The sequence below is a fragment of the Ictidomys tridecemlineatus genome, chromosome 1, assembly GCF_052094955.1.
Source record: "Ictidomys tridecemlineatus isolate mIctTri1 chromosome 1, mIctTri1.hap1, whole genome shotgun sequence".
Lineage (NCBI taxonomy): Eukaryota > Metazoa > Chordata > Mammalia > Rodentia > Sciuridae > Ictidomys > Ictidomys tridecemlineatus.
Window position 1 is genome coordinate 82,928,263 of NC_135477.1, and position 20,016 is coordinate 82,948,278.

The window sequence follows — 20,016 nt, forward strand, 5'->3', positions numbered from 1 at the left end:
CATTAGGTATGTTTATAAATGAGCCTTTTAACTAAAAGGAGCTGTTAAAAAAAATTTTGTGGAGGGTTGGAAGAGCAGCTCAATGGTAGGGAATTGGCCAAGCATGTACTGGCCTCCAGGTTTGATTCCCCAGCATTACAAAAAAAAAAAAAAAAAGAGAGAGAGAGAGAGAGAGTGGGGGTGGGGGTGAGAATGAGAGTGGGGGTGGGAGCGGGGGTGGGGGCGGGGGTGAGAGTGGGGGTGGGAGCGCGGTGGGGGGGTAAGAGTGGGGGTGGGAGCAGGGTTGGGAGTGGGGGTGGGGGGAGAGTGGGGGTGGGAGCAGGGTTGGGGGTGGGGGTGAGAGTGAGGGTGGGAGCAGGGTTGGGAGTGGGGGGGTGGAGAGTGGGGGTGGGAGCAGGGGTGGAGGTGGGGGTGAGGATGGAGGGTTGTGGAGCAGCAGGGTAAGGAGCAACAGTAAATCAGTGTATCAATAGTTCCCTAGGAAAAAAAGGTTTAGCCGGCACCCTAAACAGCACTAAATTTTAAATAAACTTGCTATTACAAGTTTAAACTCTCCCAAACAAGTCATTTTGGCTAACTGAATGTGTAATTAAATTTAAAAGCATACTAAAATAACACTTTAGCTGTTGACCTTAAAGATCCTTTTTTGAAAAGTTCAACCAAAACACTAGCACAGGAGTGGCTTGACTTTTTGTATACTGAAGACAGCACCTCATGGTGACATGGTATTTATCCTTTTGCTGTTCAATTGATTGGTAGAATGTTAGAGTCCAGCTATGCTAAGTACAGATACACTCAATCCTTTTACACAACTGGGTTTAACTAGTTTCTTACTCAAATTTCATCTCAGATTGGTAATTGTAAAGAAATAAGATTTAGTTGCAATGACCACCTCAATAGTCAATTAGCCAATGATTTAGAAATCCTGCCATTCAGACAAAGTTGACAGCATCAGCCAGAACCTTCCCCCACTCTCACCCCCAACACACACAGCCTGGACTTCTGTTGCACTTTTCAAAAGAAACAAGCAAGGGAACATTGATCACTATTATTATTACAATGTAGCTTAAGAGAAGAAGGACCTCTGTTTTGCAGGGTAAAAACCCTGGGTTCTTTCCCTAAACATAATCATTAGTGACCCACAGTGACACTTCAATGTTGATATGGATTATAAGTGATGAGTGAAATCGTCTGTCTAGCACAAAGACCCTTTCTGCTTTCAATGGTCTTTTTAACTCTCAAGTAATTAGAGAAAACTTTTGACAGATCATGGCAACAAGGTGTTTCCAGAACTATTTTGGCAAATACATCAGAATTCATTATAACAACACAAGTCATTTGCAAATCATACCTAAGCATAAGTGTTATTTATATTTTGAGTATAGAAGGATATTTTGCACATACCATATCAAGGTATTGCATTGCAGTACTGAGATGATATTTCAGTTTTGTTCTGAGGTATATTACTATCACAACTTCCAGGTTGCAGTAAGTTCTGGCCAACAATAGCAGGAATTGAGTGGAAAGCAGTAGTCTATATAATTTTGATTCAGTGTCCCCACCCTCATGAAAAAATCAGGATGCCTTCAACAATCTTGTATCTGTCAGAAGTCTTGCAGCTTCCATGGAAAACTCACTGGAAAATTCCTCAAGTACAAATTACTAAGTAGTGTTTTAAAGATACCAACATGGGGGCTGGAGGGGATGGGACAGTAACATTATGCCCTAAGTCAGGTTCTCACTTTGTGTAAAAATTACTGCATGCAATGACAATTCGAGGTGGTAGAAAAGATGACAGAACAAATGCCCATCCCTGAAAGAATTATAACAGTTTAATTCAAAATACCTAAAAGTTTTTTCTGGAAACCCAATCTCAAACACTTATGTGCAGCACTGAAATTGAAATTATAACAATCTTTTGGTGATTTATTTTTAATTGTTGGAGATAAAGCTTGCTTGTATAGTTGGAGGTTTAACTGAACCTGAACTTAAGTTACCAAGCCAAGGAACAAGAGAAAGCACAACACAGTGACACAACAGAGCAAGGACAATCCATATTATCCTTCCCTCACAGGAAGAACTCCAAGCACTGTTTTCAGTCTCATATTGACAGGAGGCCCAGAAAGCCAACAACAACCAGAAATTGTACTAACACATGCAACCACCCCATTTTTTGAGAATAGTCAATAGTCAATGGTAGGTAGTGTCTATTTAATACTGAAGTATATCTTGCTAGGTATCTTTTTTTTTTAAGTGCACTGGAACATATTATGTTCATGAAACTGTTATTAGAATTATAAAAATACTCACTTTACACATAACAGTCTATTGCAGTAAGGCCTTCATATTTTAGGGTGATAATAAAGCCCGGAAACATAAGTACATATTTTCCATTTTTGACTATGTTAAGGAGCCAATGAATGACAGAGGTTAGTGGCTCCAACAAAGGCCCACTACCGCATTACACCAGACCAGGGAAGAAGGGTAAATAAAGATTTCCAAAGAAGATGGCCCCATGAAGTGGGCTTCAGGCTTGCCAGATCTGAGCCTCCTTACAGTTGCTTCTGGAGTGCACTAAAGCCACAGGTGGATTGAAGAAAAATCAGTCACCCTCTCAGATACATGCACAGAGATTGATGGAAATGCTACATTCATGCACCACATTCATGGCAATTTTGCACTGTGCATTAGTAATGAGAGATACAACAGGATCATGTAATATTTACAAACCATTTTAATGTATATTTACCTAGTTGCCAGACTATAATCATTTTACAATATGACATAATAAAACTACCATATGTTCAGAGAGCTTGTCACATTAGACCTCCACCAATTTGAGGTTGACACTGAAACCACTAGATGAGCACAGCATTCCTCCTAGAACCCTAAAAGCCCCTGTCTGTGTGGTTTATTAAATTGTAAAATAAGGCTGCAAAAAACTTTGAATGCATTTTCTTACAGAGGCTGTTGCTAGTTCCTCCTCATGGGAAAACTAAGCTCCTCTTGACACTCAGTTCCAAGATGGAGAGAAAAGGTCTTATAACAGTTGATGACCCTCCCCTCCCTTTTATTTGTTTTTCTTGTAGAAGGACACAATACCTTTATTTATTTATTTATTTATTTGCTGAGGTTCAGACCCAGTGCCTCACATGTGATAAGCAAGCATTCTACCACTGAGCTACAGCCCACCCACCCACCACCATCCTTTTATTAAGCAAGTTTGTGGTGCTACTAACAATCCAGAACCACATACAAAAGTCCTGCTGCACACATCACCACCTTAACCCAAACTTGGTGCCTTTGCCACCAAGGCCAGCCCAGGCAAAAGATTAACCTGTGGTCATCCGCCAAGGAGTCACTGACAGGGCCAACCCTGGAGAAAGAGAGCCAACTTTATGTTTGTTTTAAAGGAAACACTTCCTGGCACATGTTTAGGACTCTGAACTCTGCACATGAAGCCACGTGGTTGGTCCTAATCTGGCTCCATCCACTCACGATCAGCCAAAGCAACCTCTTTCCTAGGGCAGCCCCAAGCGGGATAAAAGAACTATCTATTTCAAGTCACGCGCACTTTGAGTTCTCTCTCTACAGCAATTCTCCTGCGCGCACAGAGTCAAAGGGGAAGTGGAAAGCAGAGAGGCAGGGGGCAGCTGGTGTCCCTTTCGGCTTCGGCAGGAAAGGACTCACACCTGTGGAGCCCAAACTGTGTACAGTGGCTCAGGAGAAGTCTGAGAGAGCGCGACAAGAGCCTGCGCTTCCAGAAAAGCTGCTAGGAGAATGCGCTGGCACAGTACTTGCGGCGCCCACCTGTAGCCACAGCAAACTTTCCGCCCCTTCTGGATTAGAAGAATCCGGTCCCTTACGCCACCCTCTGGCCCAAACCGACACGGCCGCGAGCTCCTCACCTGAAAACCCCAAAACCCCAACCTGATCTGTCCCATTGGGCTGCCTGCGTCCGCGGCCATTCGGGTTTGCAGTATGGAGGGTCCGGGTTGCCAGCTGGGGACTGGGAATTTGCAGAGAAGTGCGAGAAGACGCTGTTCTCTACCCTTTCCAACTTCAGCTCCCAACTTTACCAGCCACACAGCCGCTGCCCCGCGGCGTGTACCCGGCCCCCGCGGCCTCTCCAATTCGGTCCTTGGGGAGGGGGCTACCCAAGATCCACGGAAGCCCCGAGCACTTACAGCCATAGCGAGGTCTCTGCAGAGACGGCAGCTCTTCATGGGGCATCCTGCGCGCCTCCGGGGGCCCTCCTGGGGCGCGCCCCCCACGGCTCCCCTCGCTGGCCAGGCTCGCGGGCTTCGCGCCCCGCCGGCGCGCTGGGATCCCGCCTCTCTGCCCTCGCCCGCCGGCTCTGAGATGGGCGACCTGCTCCCTCGGCGCTTCCTTCCCAGAGCCCGCTGCAGCCGCCGCGCGCTGACACTGGAGTAAAAGTGAACTCTCCTCCCTCGTTCCCTCACCGGCCGCCGCCTCCCCCAGCAGGTTTCCTTTCTCCTCCAGCCCGGCCCCGTTATTCACCGCGATGGGAGCGCGCGCCGCGGCGCAGCGACCCCTACCGCAAGCTGGGCGCAACGCCCAGACAGCTTGGACCCGCCCCTGCTCGGCCCTCGGGTGGGAGGAAGGGGTTGAGCAGCCCGCAGGGCAAGGACCCCCTGCTGCTGGGGCCCAGCGCACAGCTGGCGGCATGGAGGTAGAGGCCGCCCCGCCTGGTTTTTTAGTGCTAGAACTAGAACGCTTAGAGGGTGGAAGTGAATCAACCCAGAGAAGAGCTAGAAAAACCGCAGAAGACACCGGCAGCCCCAGTCGCCCGGGGTGAGGGACAAACAGCGAAACTGCGCGCTTTCTTCACTGGGGAGATTGCGCGGATCTCTCTCTCTCTCTCTCTCTCTCTCTCTCTCTCTCTCTCTCTCTCTCTCTCTCTCTCTCTCTCTCTCTCTCTCTCTCTTTATCCTCATTGAAAGTTGCTTCTGATTTTTTTTTTTTAATATAACATACAGGGTTCCCCTTTCATGACAAGAAGCTGTAAATGTGTTTGCGCGCGCGAATGCTGGAAGGACAAGATAAACATTACCCAAGCAACCACTCAAAACATAACTGCCAGTCGCCCATCACTTCTGCCCGCCCCCGTCCCCGCCCCGTGTGCACAACTGTAGGTCAGGCCCAGCTGGGGTCCCACAACCACAAAAACCTTTTCCGGCTCAGTTTTAAAGGAAATTAAACAGCATATTTCTGTTTTAAAATCCAGGGGTTTCATGCAGTCACCAGGAATTGTATTTCTCTTTGTGCCCTAGACTGATGTGACCTAAAGGAATGTGAGACACTTTCCTTGTGCCTTACCATTTTGACAAGTGTGGGATTATAAGTGACCAGTTGACTGAAAAAACAAACTGAGGCAGGTCTAAACGAGATTTTTATTTAGGTGAAACACAATAAATGTTTTTGCATTTGTATGTAGAACACACAACACAATCTTACTCATAAATGAACTCCAAAGCAGTGAAAATTTTTGGATTATGTATGACAAACCCACAGCAAACCTCAGACAGCATCTAAACTACAAATTTCAGAAAACAAATTTCAAAAAGAACAATACATTTATTTACAGTAGGAGTTATAACCTAAATACAAGCTTTAAAAGAAAATATTTTTATGTCTCATGTGCCGATATAGCTACATAATGACTATTTTGCGATGACTTTCATGCTGTTGAGTGGACCATTATTACTTGACTTGTGCCATTAAATATCATCTTTTTTTTAAAAAAAATCTTTTTTGTAGTTGTAGATGAACAGAATGTTTTTGTTTATGTGGTGTAGAGTATTGAACCCAGTGCCTCAAAGCATGCTAGTAGGCAAGCACTCTGCCACTGAGCTACAGTCCCAACCCTACATATCATCTCAATACAGAAAACAAACTTGCAAATCAGCAAAGGAAAGAAAGAAAAAGGCAGCACAGTGATAATAACCATTTTTAATTATGCAAAAACACAGCCACCAGCTGTTTTCGATTTCATATGAGCAATGCAGTGCTCCTCAAACTTGTTAAAACTCACATTCTGAACCCACCCTCAGTTTCCAATTCAATAGGTTCAGTCTGAGGCTCATGGAATTTGCATTTCTATCAAGATGTCCAGTGAGGCTGAAGGACAGATTTGTAGCCTGTGCTCACAGTACTTCTTCACTCAATACCCACCCACCCCCTTTTTTTTTTTTCTGGAGACTTTAGATTCTCACCTGGTTGAAATGGGATGGGGGGGTATCTTTCCTCAAAAAGTAGATGTCTCTAATTATAAGAGCAATTCAGAGATGAAATGGTTACATTCTGAAGCACAGCACCATGTCAGTCAATGTTGATCCAAAGACAAACATGTAGAAGGTGAGTGTTACAGGAGAAACAATGTAACACATTGTTTCTGAATGGATGCTGAATTGGATGATACAATGGCCAAGGAAGATTGCAGGATTTTAAAGTGTGAATTCAGGTAGACCTTGAAAGGTGAAGAAGAATTGGACACAGAATGTCCTTTCCTGGGAGACAGGGGAGAGCAAGAGACTATAGGGTCAGACAGGAGACTCAACTGGATATGAGCAGGGGAGCTATTATCAAATAGTGGAGAACTTGGAATGTCAATCTATGAGGACTAGATATTACCAAAGGAGCATCTGTGAGCTCTTCAAAGTTTTCAACATGGGAACTACAGGACAATAGGGAGTTTAGGGAAGGTAAATCTTACAGCAGGTTATAGGATAACTTGGAGCAGGGCATGTTGGAGATGCTGACACCTGGTGGAAAGGACTGTAGTAGAAGTTGAAAAAAACGAAGAACCTCAATGAAGTTGACATCACTAACACTAACCAAAGGGTCTGTTTTCACAAAACAAGTGGTTACCAACAGCTCCTAAATATTTTTTTTATCTTTTTTTTAAGAGAGAGAGAGAGAGAGAGAGAGAGAGAATCTTAATATTTATTTATTTATTTATTTATTTATTTATTTATTTTAGTTTTCGGCAAACAACATCTTTGTATGTGGTGCTGAAGATCGAACCTGGGCCCCACGCATGCCAGGTGAGCGCGCTATCACTTGAGCCACATCCCCAGCCCAACAGCTCCTAAATATATCACACATACTAATAAGCAGACCAAATACAGAAATATCTGTTCCTGGTAGAAAGTAAGGGCTAAAGCAAAAAGAAGTGAGCAGGAGGATGGTAGTTAATGATTTATTTGATCAGTTCTTTGGAGGCTCTGGGAAGTTTTCAAGCTTTCTTATGACTAATGTCACTATGAGAACTAAACCCAAAGAGGAAATTGTAAAGCAAATGCTCCTTCTATTTCACAAGTGATGAAGTTGTCATTTGGGTCTGCAATTCCCTGGGTAATGATACTATCTCACAGATCACTGTACCTCAGCATCAGAGAAAAGAAACTTGTCTGCAAAATGCTGGGCTATTTTCTCTTGGGGTTTGACATTGAAGAGTGATTCAAATAAATATGAGGCATTGTGCTAGCTGACATTGCCATCTGACTGTTTGCAAGAATATTAAAAACAAAAACGAAGGCCAGCTAGTTAAAAAAAAAAAAAAACTTAAAAGATCCACTGACCACTAAAGAATGTTTTTAAAAAAAATAATGTCAAGAGAGTTTTTCTTTAATGTAAAATAAAAGCTGAGATTGCAAAAGTACTAAACATGTTTAAACCATTTAAAAAGCAATTTTGTATTTAAAAATTGTTTTTAAGATCCATCTCTTCTTTTGACAAATTAAAATGAGAATGGAGGCATTTGAAAAATGCAAGTGTTTATAACAATAAGAAATTATTTATATCAAGAGCATTAAAAGGGGGAAAAATATGAGTAGAAATCTTAGCACACAATATTTCATTTATTTTTAAGATGGTTTTATTGTCCAGTATTGTCACGTTGCTGATCATTTTAACATCTGTACCCATAGTAGTGACCAATATCTTTCAAAAACATGAAGAAATCACAGAAAAGAAATAATTCAAGGCTCTTTTGAGGTACTAAGAACCTTCGGGTTGTTAACATTCTCTTATTCCCTGTCCCAGAAGAAAACTAAGAAGCAACAGAAACTGCACTTTGTTGCAAAGAAGGATTCCATATATAAATAGGAAATTGTTACAGTCCAACATCAGTTCAACTCTTTTTAAAAAAAGAGTCAGCTAGGCCGTGGGACCTAGGAAGCGACCAAGGAAGATGAGACAGGAGGATTGCAAGTTCAAGGCCAGCCTCAGCGAAGTGAAGTACTAAGCAACTTAGTGAGATCCTGTCTCAAAATAAAAAGAAAAAAAAGAAGAAGAAGAAAAAAAAAAAGCCTGGGGGATGTATCTCAGTAGAAAAGTGCCCCTGGATTAAATCCCCAGCACCAAAAAAAAAAAAAAAAAAAAAAAAAAAAGTCAGAAATGAACAAAACAGTGTTTCAGTTATCAAAAACAAAAGTAGGAGTTGAAGTCTCAGAAGAGAAAAACTATAGAATTGGGTCTTCTTAAAATCAGTTTATAGACAAGGAAACTGAAGCACAGAGTCGTTGCATGATTTCCTCAGGTATGGGAGAAGAGAAATTATATTTCAGCCCCACGGCCAGAGTTTCTGAACTATTGCTTTTTGTTTTTCCTTGCACATATTTTTGTTTATATATACAGTTTTTTTTTTTAATGAAATCCTTTTCCACTTCACTAAAGCCTATAATTTTGGACAATTTTCAAATATTTTGTAAATGCTAAATCAATAAAGCAATCCAGGAATCTTGTCTTTTTATTCTTTGCTTTGACGTTCCAAGCAAATTGAAGTTTGGAAAGATTGTCTGAACTTTAATTTAGCAAATTAAATAAAACCACACACTGTTCCATGATTACCCCCCATCCCATTCCATAGTTTAAGAAAGTTAGAGTTCAAATAATTCTGAGAAGATAATCCCCAGGGTAGCCTGTAAATGATCTGGAAGAGAAAGCAGCATTGATTGCCAGGTAGCATCATCAATGCCCTCTCCTGCTGAGCTACACCCTAGCCCCAGCTCCCTCCATTCTTTTTTCTTCTTTTTTTTTTTTTTTTTTTTTTGAGTACCAGTAAGTCTTTATTCATTGTATTTCCCTCTTCATTCTTTATCCCCTTTACCCTGTACTAATTTTCTCAATTGCATTTATAATCCAACATATACTGAATTACTTGTTGATTATTGGTCTCCTCCCTTTAGAATAGTAGCTGCTTCTTGACAGTTGGAACTTGGTATAATTCTTTAGTGCTGTGTTTCCAAAATTAATCAATGCCCAACATGCAGTAGCTACTTATTTTTTTTTAAATGCATTTATTACATACTTATATGCACCAGTCCCAATACTAGGAATAGTTGTTTCTTTGAATCCTCAGGCTCTTTGGTAGTAAACAGCATAGCTAGATTTACTGGAATGCACACTCCCCTTGCCCCCCACACCAAGAAACCCATCTCCTGTTCCATTGATGGATACATTGAACTACAAATTTCAGTAAGTTCACCTACTAAACACACATTCCTTTCCCTAGATGAACATTAAAGGACCTACTACAAATGCCAAGTTACTGTCATCTAGTTGCCATCAAAAAGAAGTAGGGACTTGGAGCAGAGTTTGAGTCCAGGCACTCACTTTTCATTACACTTTTGGTAATCCTTTGCAGTTCCCTGTAAATCTTGTAAGTACTGATAGAATAAAATCTGAAAAGTGCTTAGTAAAGGGCTCTCCCACATACCTGCAAGTTGTTCTGAATCAACTATCACCTTCAAACAAAGCCAGAATCACCCAGTTCTGCCATATTCTCTGTCTTCCAATGGATCTTTCCTCTGAATTCCATACCGTGTTAGAAACATTTTCAGTCACTTGTGTTCAAAACATCAATCATTCCTTCAAGAATGATGTTCATTCCTCCAGGATCATTCCTTAGCATCCAGTCATTCACTGAGACTTGGTGAGTCTTCCTAATTACTGCTCTTCTCCTCTTTCTTATTGGTTCCCATCACTACCACTTCTACTCTGGTTGAAGCTTTCACCATCTCATACCTGGACTACTCCAATAGTTTTTTTTTTTTTTTTTTTTTTTTTTAGAGAGAGAATTTCAATATTTATTTTTCAGTTTTCGGCAGACACAACATCTTTGTTTGTATGTGGTGCTGAGGATCGAACCCGGGCCGCACGCATACCAGGCAAGCGCGCTACCGCTTGAGCCACATTCCCAGACCTCCAATAGTTATTCCTGTGTTGTTTTTCTCTTCTTATTATTTGTTTCCCTTACTTCTTCCTCTGAATTTCTGTATGAAATATTTTCATTTGTTCTCTTCCTTTGAGCCTTTAGCAAATTTACCTCGGTTACTATTGGTGCTTCTGCGTCCTCTTGATTAAAAATAAATGTTGCTGTCTGGAGAAGACAGACTTTGCTTTTACTTCCCACAATAGCACACAAACGAAGCAACCTCAAAGGGTCCAAGATATCAGTGTGGGAAGGTATACCTATCAAAAACCTGCTGTTCTTCCAGGAGTAGAATTTTGAAGTGTAAGAGAGAGAACCCTCCTGCTAATCTGCCCCAGGGCCGAGTAGGGGAGGGGAGGCACACCCAGGAGAAGCTGCTTTAGTGTCCTGTCATTTTAAATCTTTCAAGTTTACTCATGTTTCACAAAACCCTCAGTTATTTCTTCCCACCTAAAGTGCTATGTGTTGGCTAGTAGTTTTATTTAAATTAATTGAAAACAAAATTTTTTTTTTCATTCTCAGAGTGAATTCCACAGTCTCTTGAAAACAACTGAATACTTTTGGAGAGATTAAATTAAGCAAAGTAGGAGCTGGGGTTTTGGCTTAGCAATAGAGCACTCACCTAGCATGTGCAAGGTACTGGGTTCGATCCTGACCACCACACAAAAATAAATAAATAAAAGAAAAGTATTGTATCCAACTACAACTGAAAAAAAAAAAATATATATATATATATATATATATATTTACACATACACACACATGTACATATAAATTAAGCAAAGTAGTAGAAGAGAGTTATTGAAGGCTTGCGTGATGGTACACACCTGTAATCACAGAGACTTGGGAGGCTGAGGTAGGAGGACTACAAGTTCAAGGCCATCTTGGCAATTTAGTGAGATCCTGTCTCAAAAAGGAACTGGGGATGGAGTTCAATGATAGAATATGGCGAGGTTCCATCCACAGTAACATACACACACACACACACACATGCAGGCATGCACACACATGATAAATAAATAAAATGAAAGAATGTGGTGAATTAGGTTCTTCTGAGTGTCTGAAGTTTATATCTTCTCAGGAAAATCTGTTAATTAATATATAAACTTGAGGCCTAAAACAATGTTTCATTGAAACATACAAGGAGCTCTTCTGAAAAAAGAAAAGAAACAGCTGGACATGCTAAAGAAAGGATTTGTGCACTCTGTGGAAATGCTTTTTCAAAAAGCAACAAAATATATGATCAAAATTTTGAAAATTAGGACCCAATTTATATGCAATTTCTTTTCAGAATCACTGGAAGATGATGTTGTTGGCATTCTAAATCTCCCAAGATCCCAGAAGATCCAAGCTCCCTTTTATTTTCTTTCTAATTTTACACTAAATTATTTGTAGGCCAATTTACAAATAATGCTTTAAAATCTTTTTTTTTTTTAAAGAGAGAGTGAGAGAGGGTAGAGAGAGAGAGAGAGAATTTTTAATATTTATTTATTTTTTTTTTAGTTCTCGGCGGACACAACATCTTTGTTGGTATGTGGTGCTGAGAATCGAACCCGGGCCGCACGTATGCCAGGCGAGCGCGCTACCGCTTGAGCCACATCCCCAGCCCGCTTTAAAATCTTAAATGACTTTCTTGTTCTTTCTTCTATTTTTAGCATTGCTTTAACCTTTTCTAGTTCATCTACTTAAATTAGTGCTTATCTGTGATAATACAGTTTTCAACAGAATCAAGCTAACCCTGGATATTCAATCTGTTTCAGGAGCTTGGACAGTTTTATAGTACTTGGCCTCAAAACCTAGGTTTTGGAATTCCACTTGTGTTTTGCTTCCCTTGTTTAAGTTCTTTGACCTTAAAACAAAGCAAAACAAAATCTCCAGGATCTAGTGTCCAAGGGCCATGAAAAGGGGAGAGGTCACATTCCCCCTTTCCTCCTCCTTGCAATCTTATACTAGGAAGATACTGATTTTTTTCTGATACCTCTATCAGGCTTCAGTGATAACTCTAATGGAAGAGTCTATTTTAGGCCACAAACACACACACACATACAGAGATAGATAGGTAGGTAGGTAGATAGATAGATAGATAGATAGATAGATAGATAGATAGATAAAGAAAGAAAGAAAGAAAGAAAGACTAAAGCTTGAGCTGGCATATATGTCTTCTACTTATAGGTAATTTTCGTTTTTTTTTTTTTTTTTTTTTTTTTTTAGAGAGAGTGAGAGAGGAGAGAGAGAGAGAGAGAGAATTTTAATACTTATTATTTTTTTTTTTTTAGTTCTCGGCGGACACATCTTTGTCTGTATGTGGTGCTGAGGATCGAACCCGGGTCGCACGCATGCCAGGCAAGCGCGCTACCGCTTGAGCCACAGCCCCGGTAATTTTCGTTTCTTCCGCAGAGAGTTCTTGGATCTCCATGACTTGGATCCCTTAATAACTCATCTGTTGTTCTGGTTTAGCAGCTCTCCATTTTTATGTACTCAGGATATGGTAGACACCCAATAAATATTTGTCATATCAATGAATTATTAACTCCAGTCTCAAATCTCTCCAAAATTAGTTTCTTGGTGCATCCTGTATCACTTGTCTCAAACTGGGGTTCTGACATTGAGTTTTTGCCTTTCCCAAGGTCTTTGATACCAGTAAACCCTGCTGGGAATGAGAGGTTTGATAATATCCATATTTGGCTGAGGACCAAATAATGTCTGGTTGCAACAGATAGCTACATCTTGGTAGAGGACCTATTTGTAAACTAATGAGTAATTAAACTGTGGTAGGTATTGCCCACACCCCAGACTCCTCCCCAAAAGAGCAGTAGTATAGCAGAATTGTGTAAAATATTACAATGAAATCTGGATTCTATGATATCTCTGAGAAGTCAAGACACTACATGCTTCCAATGTGAGGGTTTCATTCCAACCATCTCAACTTCCACAAAGTCTTACGAAATAGCTAGATATGGTGACACATGCCTGTAATTCCAGTGACTCAGGAGGCTGAGGCAGAAGAATCACAAGTTTCAGGTCAGCCTCGGCAACTTAGCAAGACCCTGTCTCAAAATAAAAATTAAAAAAAAATACTGTGATGTGGCTCAGGGGTAGAGTGCCTATGTGTTTAATATCTAATAATAATAATAATAATAATAATAATGTCTCATGAAATAAAATAAAATTTGGATTTGACTTTCATGGCTGCTGCCCATTCTGGACAGGCCCACGTGGTGAGAATATATCCAGCTAGAGCAAAGCCCTGTTGTAGAGCAGCAGGTCATGCTGCAGGGGCTCCAACTCTAGGATAGGGGCAAAAGTTACATCAACACATTCTACCGGCTTTACTGTCTAGGGACAAAGGTGAAGGAGAGGGGTCAGGAAAAACACAAGCTGCATAAATAAAGGGGGAAGAATGACAGGTCATAAGTAAGAATAGAAAAAAGGAAAAATTCTAGGGGCCTGGGCTTTATCAAACTATGTATATCATCAACAAAACACTGCCACAGGGCACAGTACAATGCTGGCTTTTACTCACTTGCTTAGAAGAGAGCTTGGACAGAATTCACTGGGCCATGTCTTTCCTCTATTAGCAGCTTCTGAATTATTAATGCAAGGCTGTAAGAGGGCAGTGATCAAAATGATTACCTGCTTGGGAGAAGAGAAGCAGTTAGGAAGGGATTGAAGAGGGTCATTCAGCTCCTTTGCAGGGAAGTGGGAGAACTCAATGTTTCTTAATGCAGGGAAAATGAATTGGCAACAAAGCCAATTTTACTATGAAACTTTACTATGAAAAGTCTCTCTTATAGCTCCAATGCAGCAAATGATGTGCAGATGGACCTAGGCAGGCTCTCTCTATCCAGAGTCTGGGTTGGAACAGTTGCAGTTCCAGGCTGCAGGCAGGCTTTTAACCTTCCTATTATTTGACTCTTATTCTTAGACACCATGCACTTGCTGCATATTTCTACTATTCAATTATTCTACCCATTCAACAATTGATCTGACACCTCCTTTATGGGGTTACTATACTGAGTGTTGAGGAGGGTTGGAAAGAACTAAATACAAACAGTGCACTGTACCCTATAGCAGCTTACTGTTCTACTTTTCTCTTCCTCTAATTTTTATGCAAATTTGTGATTCTGAAAGGACAGGTAAGTAGGTTTAAATTACCAAGGCCAAATAATAAGTGTGGGTGGGGAAGTTATTTCATTCATTAGGCAATATTGTAATAAAACAGTTTTTTTTATTTCCTAGCAAAACCATTCATGAAAATATTGTTTACAAGTTCAGTTTCACAAAGTGATTTAAACCCAAATAACCTGAGATGGGAGAATGTAGCTCAGTTTGCCTAGTATGTGTGAGTCCCTAGGTTTGATCCCCAGTACCAGAAATAAAACATAATAACTCAATAACCAAATGAAGATGGCAGTAGAAGGGAATTTGCAAGAAGAAAAGGCTCATATTTATCAAAATACATTACCTACTTAACTCAAGTATGTGTCCTTTTTAGTGTTGAGTTCATTTGCAGCTCTGATTCTCTAGTCAGGATAACAAGGTAGTGTTTGGGACAGAGAAATATGCTTCTCATTCTAAAAGTTGTTCATCCAGTCTTGCTGCTTTTAAAACTTGAAGGGAACCACACTCTGTGTTCAAATACTTCCTTTTATGCTGGATAAATAAACCTGCTTCCAAGTCAGGATGAGCAGAGAGATCCAAATACTAAACATTCAATGGCATTCAGCAGTCCTGGATATGACCTCTAGAATCAGCAATTGGCACATTCTGAAACTTCAAGGAAAAAGAAAAAAAGGTGCACTAACCATTTATGTTGTTTTTGGTGCCAGTGATATTCATAATATTCTCTGCCACTTAGTGAATTGACCCAACTTTTTGACTCCATGAAGTGTCCCTGGCAAATCTAGGGATCAACTAGAGGGCATCAGGTAACCAGAGGTGGGCTGGAATGCAAATAATTCCAGGAAGCATTTCTCATTTTTGCTCAGAGTATTCCAGAGTGCCACCAAGGGAGGTGACCTAAGCGGAAGACTTCAGAGACAGTTGGTCCCTAGAGACCTTAGGCCTATTCCACTGATTTTTTTTCATTATCGTTATTTATTTATTTATTTTATGTGGTGCTGAGGATCGAACCCAGGGCCTCACACCTGCAAGGCAAGTGCTTTACCATTGAGCTACAGCCCCAGCCCAGTTCCACTAATCTTTAAGAAGAAATTAAGGCACATGATGTCTGGTAGATAAATGTCAGACACTTTTGGTTTTGTGGTTTTTTCCTAACTATAAAAATGACTTAGTCAGTTTTTTCATCACTGTGACCAAAAGACTGGACAAAAAAAAAAAAAATTAGAGGAGGAAAAGTTCATTTGGCTCACAGTTTCATAGATCACAGTCCATAGCTAGCTTACTCCATAATTCTGGGCCTGGCCCAAGGTGAAGCAGGACATCATAGTTGCAGGGTCTGATGCAGGGAAACAGATCAGGACATGGCAACAGGAAGCAGAGAGAGAGAGAGAGAGAGAGAGAGAGAGAGAGAGAGAGAGAGAGAGAATGTTCTGCTCATTAAAGGCAAAATATAAACCCCAAAAGCATGCTCTCAGTGACCTACTTGTTCCAACTTCACCCTACCTGCCTGCACTTACCTGTTAGTAAATCCCTGTCAGTGAATTAATGCACTAATTAGGTTAAGAATCTCATAACTCAATCTTTTCACCTCAGAATTCTTGCATTGTCTCACACATGAGCTTTAGAGGAACACCTCATATTTACACCATAACAAAAAGTTTTTCTTAATGAGCCAAAGAAGGGAATCAGATAGACTAAAAACCTTATCCAAGGGCAATCAGAACCTTTATCTAAGTTCAAAACCTTCCTGGATTGGTGAGCCACCTGAAACATAGCTGACAAATGATCTAGAGGCAAAAGTCTCCCCTAGAAATCGAAGTGCTGTCTCTCCAAAAGAGCATTCCTAAGGTGGCTTTGCATTTCCCTCCTTTGAGTTGGAGGTAGAAAAAAAAAAAAAAGAAAAAAAGAAAAGAAAAGAATGGATTGAATTGTTTTCAGGGTTAAGATATGGGTCTGAAGTGTAAAGAGGCTGACCATATTGCACTTAGCTCTTGCCTTGAATGGGTTGGATTGGCTATTAAGAAGGGCTTCCTCCTGGGCCAAGTGGCACACACTTGTAATCCCAGGAGCTCAGGAGGCTAAGGCAGAAGGATTGTAAATTCAAAGCCAGCCTCAAGAATTTAGCAAGACCCTGAGCAACCTTATCTCAAAATAAAAAAATAAGATGGGCTAGCCATGAGGCTCAATAGTTAAGCACCCCTGGGGGTAGGGAGCAGGAGCACAGGAGGAATAGATGATTTCTAGACAGGGCAGATGGGTGGGAGGGAAAAGGAGTGGGCAGGAGATTAGCAAGGATGGTGGAATGTGATGGACATCATTATCCAAAGTACTTGTATAAAGGCACGAATTGGATGTCAACATACTTTATATACAGAGATATGAAAAATTGTGGTATATATGTGTAATAAGAATTGTTATGCATTCTGCTGTCATATTTTTAAAAATCAATTAAAAATATAAAAAATAAAATTATATGCATTAAAAAAAAAAGAAAGAAAAAAATAGTTAAGCACTCCTGGCTTCAATCCCTGGTACTAAATAAATAAATAAACAAATGCCTTTCTGGCGAGTTTTGTTCTGCCTCTCAAAATCCTGCTTTCTTGTGGGTGGTATCTCACAAATGAGCAGTCTTAAGGCCATTCAAATCAGGCTGGCGCCATACCCTTCCAACACCTTTTCATAGGTGTTCACTGGACCTACAGAAAAGAGTATGTTATACCAGGTGACAGGCAGTTGGAGAGAGATTTGGGTGTGTCTGCCTGTGGTGCCAGCCTAAGGGATGTACTGTCTCTTTTTGGAGTGGTTACAGAGCTTATCTCAGAAAGAGGCCTCACCACCTCACATCTACTTCCAAAAGTTTCCTCCAAGGAACTTCCCTCAGGGCATGGGGCTACAAGAATCCTCTCTGTGGCACTTGAGCACATAGGGAGGCTATTATAGCCACATGGGATGCCAGCAGGGCAAAGTGCCAATCACTGCTTAGGGAAACACAAGGCTCCTCCCTCACCCTGCAGGTATAACTTCAAGGTCAGACAAGGCTGGAGGGCAGCCAACTAAAGAAGTTGAACCTGGGATCCTGCAGTCCAGGAAGGGAGGATGTTCATTTACTTATAATTTTGCCCCTTCCATTACTCTTCCCCCACGACTGACCCTATATTAGTGAAGTACCATGAGCATCAAATTAGCAGCTGGTTTCATTCTTACATCTTTTCCTTCTTCCCCAAACTTCTAGAGCTGTTTGTCTTTGGAAATATTTAACAAGTCTTGTGTTATGAGAATCTGAAAACTTCAAGGAATAACAGGCAGAGGTCACCAACCTCCCTCAGAGTTCCCTAATTTTCCTGTATGAATTCAGAAAATAATACTGTTGTCAGAGAGAGAGAGAGAGAGAGAGAGAGAGAGAGAGAGAGAGAGAGAGAGTTTTTTTTTTTTTTGCATAGAATTTGAAAATAAATCTTTAAAGAGAATGTGCAATCTCTGGCAAACATTTCTAATTTCCCTGGGTTTGCAGGAGACTTAGCAGAATTTCAAGCTGCACCATATATAGTCAGCCTACATACACCGATTTGCAGTCCAGATTTAGATCTAGGGGAAAAATGATAGAAAAACATAGCATATAACATGTTTATCTTTATTAAAACTGGAAGGAGGAGGGATATTGGCCAAATCATAATTTTATATTATATGCATGTACTAATGTGTAACAATAAATCCTACCATTATGTACACCTGTATGCATTAATAAAAATATGGAAAAAAAAATAACTCGGGAGGCACCAGGTGTGGTGACTCATGCCTGTCATCCCAATGATTTGGGAGGCTGAGGCAGGAGGCTGAGACCAGTCTCAGCAACTTGGCAAAGCTCTAAGAACTTAGTGAGAACTGTCTCAAAACAAACTAACAAACAACTGGGAAGGGGTAGTAATTACACTTAAGTTTTATAATAAAAACAGCATTCCTCTGTTCCTACCTCCTTGTGGAACATACTATCCCAGATAACCACCCTCAATATTCTGCTTCCAGAGCATATAATTCAGTACTTAAAAATAAAATTGATGATTTGGTTAAGTGTGAACAGTTGGATTCTATAGGGAAATTATTAGGTAACAAGTGGTTTTCATGAAGTTGGAGTGTGTTTATTGAGTGGTAAGTACATAATAACCTCTGCTCTTAAGTTCACAGTCTAACTGGTTTAAGAAGCATGGGTTTTCAAAGGATTAATAACAATACTATTGCTTGCCAAATAAGGTCAGAAAGCTGTAGAAAGAAGGGCATTTCTCGGTAAAAATCAGTGCTCTGAGTTTTTACCACAAAGATTAAGTTAGATCCTTCAGGGAAAGTTTTGTGGAATTTGGCATTCTACATGTAGTGACCCAGTGTTTGGGCAGCCTGAACCATGTCTTATTTCTAGCATTTAGAACAGGCCTGATGCTTAGAGGAAGTACTTGACTCATGCTTGCTAAATGAGTGAGTGAATGAAGGAATTAAGTTAAAAAAGCAGACAGATTCTAGAATTTTCAGGCATTCCTTCTCCACACAATTTTCAAAGGAGAAATAATTATAAGAGTCACAGGGCCTCCCTGTATTTACCAAGGCAATCTTGGAGATGCTGCTCTGCTGGAAAAGCTGGGAGTAGCAATTTTGTTACTTGTAGCCATGTGACCCTGGACAAGTCCTTGTGTCCCTTGGGCAGCTAAGACATCATGTGTCTTAACACATATGCACTTCATAGGATTGTGAGAACATCCAGGGAGATAATGCAGCAAAGTGTTCACAGAGGCAATAGTAAAGGGAACCTGCTTTTAACTCATTCTAGTTTGCATATAAGTAAATTTGCATGTAGGTCACATTCACCTGTTCCAGGAGGCTTCTCTAATTTTTTATGTTTATTTTGTTTTGTGTTGCTTGGGATCAAATCTAGTACTTTGCATAAGCTAGGCAAGTGCTGTACCACTGAGCTATATCCCCAGGGATATATTTATTATTATTATTATTATTATTAGAATTGAATCCAGAGCCTTTTGCATGCAAGGCAAGTACTCTACCAATTGAACTATATCCCCAGCCCTTTGTTTGTTTTTAAATAATCTCTATTTGGTCCTTCGCTTTCCAATTGGAAAAAAAAAAAAAAAAAAAAGAAGAAGGTTCACTGTGGCTGGGAATATTGCGCAGGATAAAGGACTTGCCTACACACACAGGCCCTGAGTTCCATCCCCACCACAAGGAAAAAAATATTGCTCATGAATGCAGATAATTTTCTGTAAAAATTTCTTTCCAGTAACAGGATGAGCCAGGATAACCACTATGGACGGACTTACAAGCATCTTACTATGGAGCTCTTAACTCTCCAGAGCAGGGTAGGTGCCTCCTCATCACACAGTGACATTGGGGCAGTCAGGGTTAAACCTGATAGTGAATTTCAGTGTCGTTTCTCTGGCAGCAGCACCCTACAAACTGCAGTTCTTCCCACCTTCTGCTCTACTGGAAACCTGCCATTCAAGCATCTTGTTTTTGTGTATGAGCTTCTCAGTTAAAAAGAGATTTAAACGAACAAATTTAAAATGGGGCCCGGTACAAACTCTGGATCCTTGGTCGCATTTACAATTCCCTCTGTCATACACTCCACATCCAAGAAGGAGCCAGTTTACTCCCTTTTG

At 40.7% G+C, this 20,016-nt stretch overlaps 1 protein-coding gene and 1 long non-coding RNA gene across 2 annotated transcripts in view; one reads left to right on the forward strand and one right to left on the reverse strand.

Moving 5' to 3' along the window:
- The window catches only part of Iqgap2 (IQ motif containing GTPase activating protein 2), a 289,643-nt gene extending 285,160 nt beyond the window's left edge, over nucleotides 1–4,483 (reverse strand). Inside the window, exon 1 of the mRNA XM_005328940.5 lies at nucleotides 4,188–4,483. Coding sequence (XP_005328997.2) covers nucleotides 4,188–4,233 — 46 coding nt within the window. The 5' untranslated portion in view covers nucleotides 4,234–4,483. The remainder of the gene's footprint in view (nucleotides 1–4,187) is intronic.
- A 23-nt stretch (nucleotides 4,484–4,506) lies between these two features.
- On the forward strand, nucleotides 4,507–12,760 carry LOC144376261 (uncharacterized). Its single transcript, XR_013436508.1, has 3 exons — nucleotides 4,507–4,815; nucleotides 7,004–7,067; nucleotides 12,514–12,760. It is a non-coding gene; the product is annotated as an uncharacterized LOC144376261 (long non-coding RNA).
- Nucleotides 12,761–20,016: the final 7,256 nt, after the last annotated feature.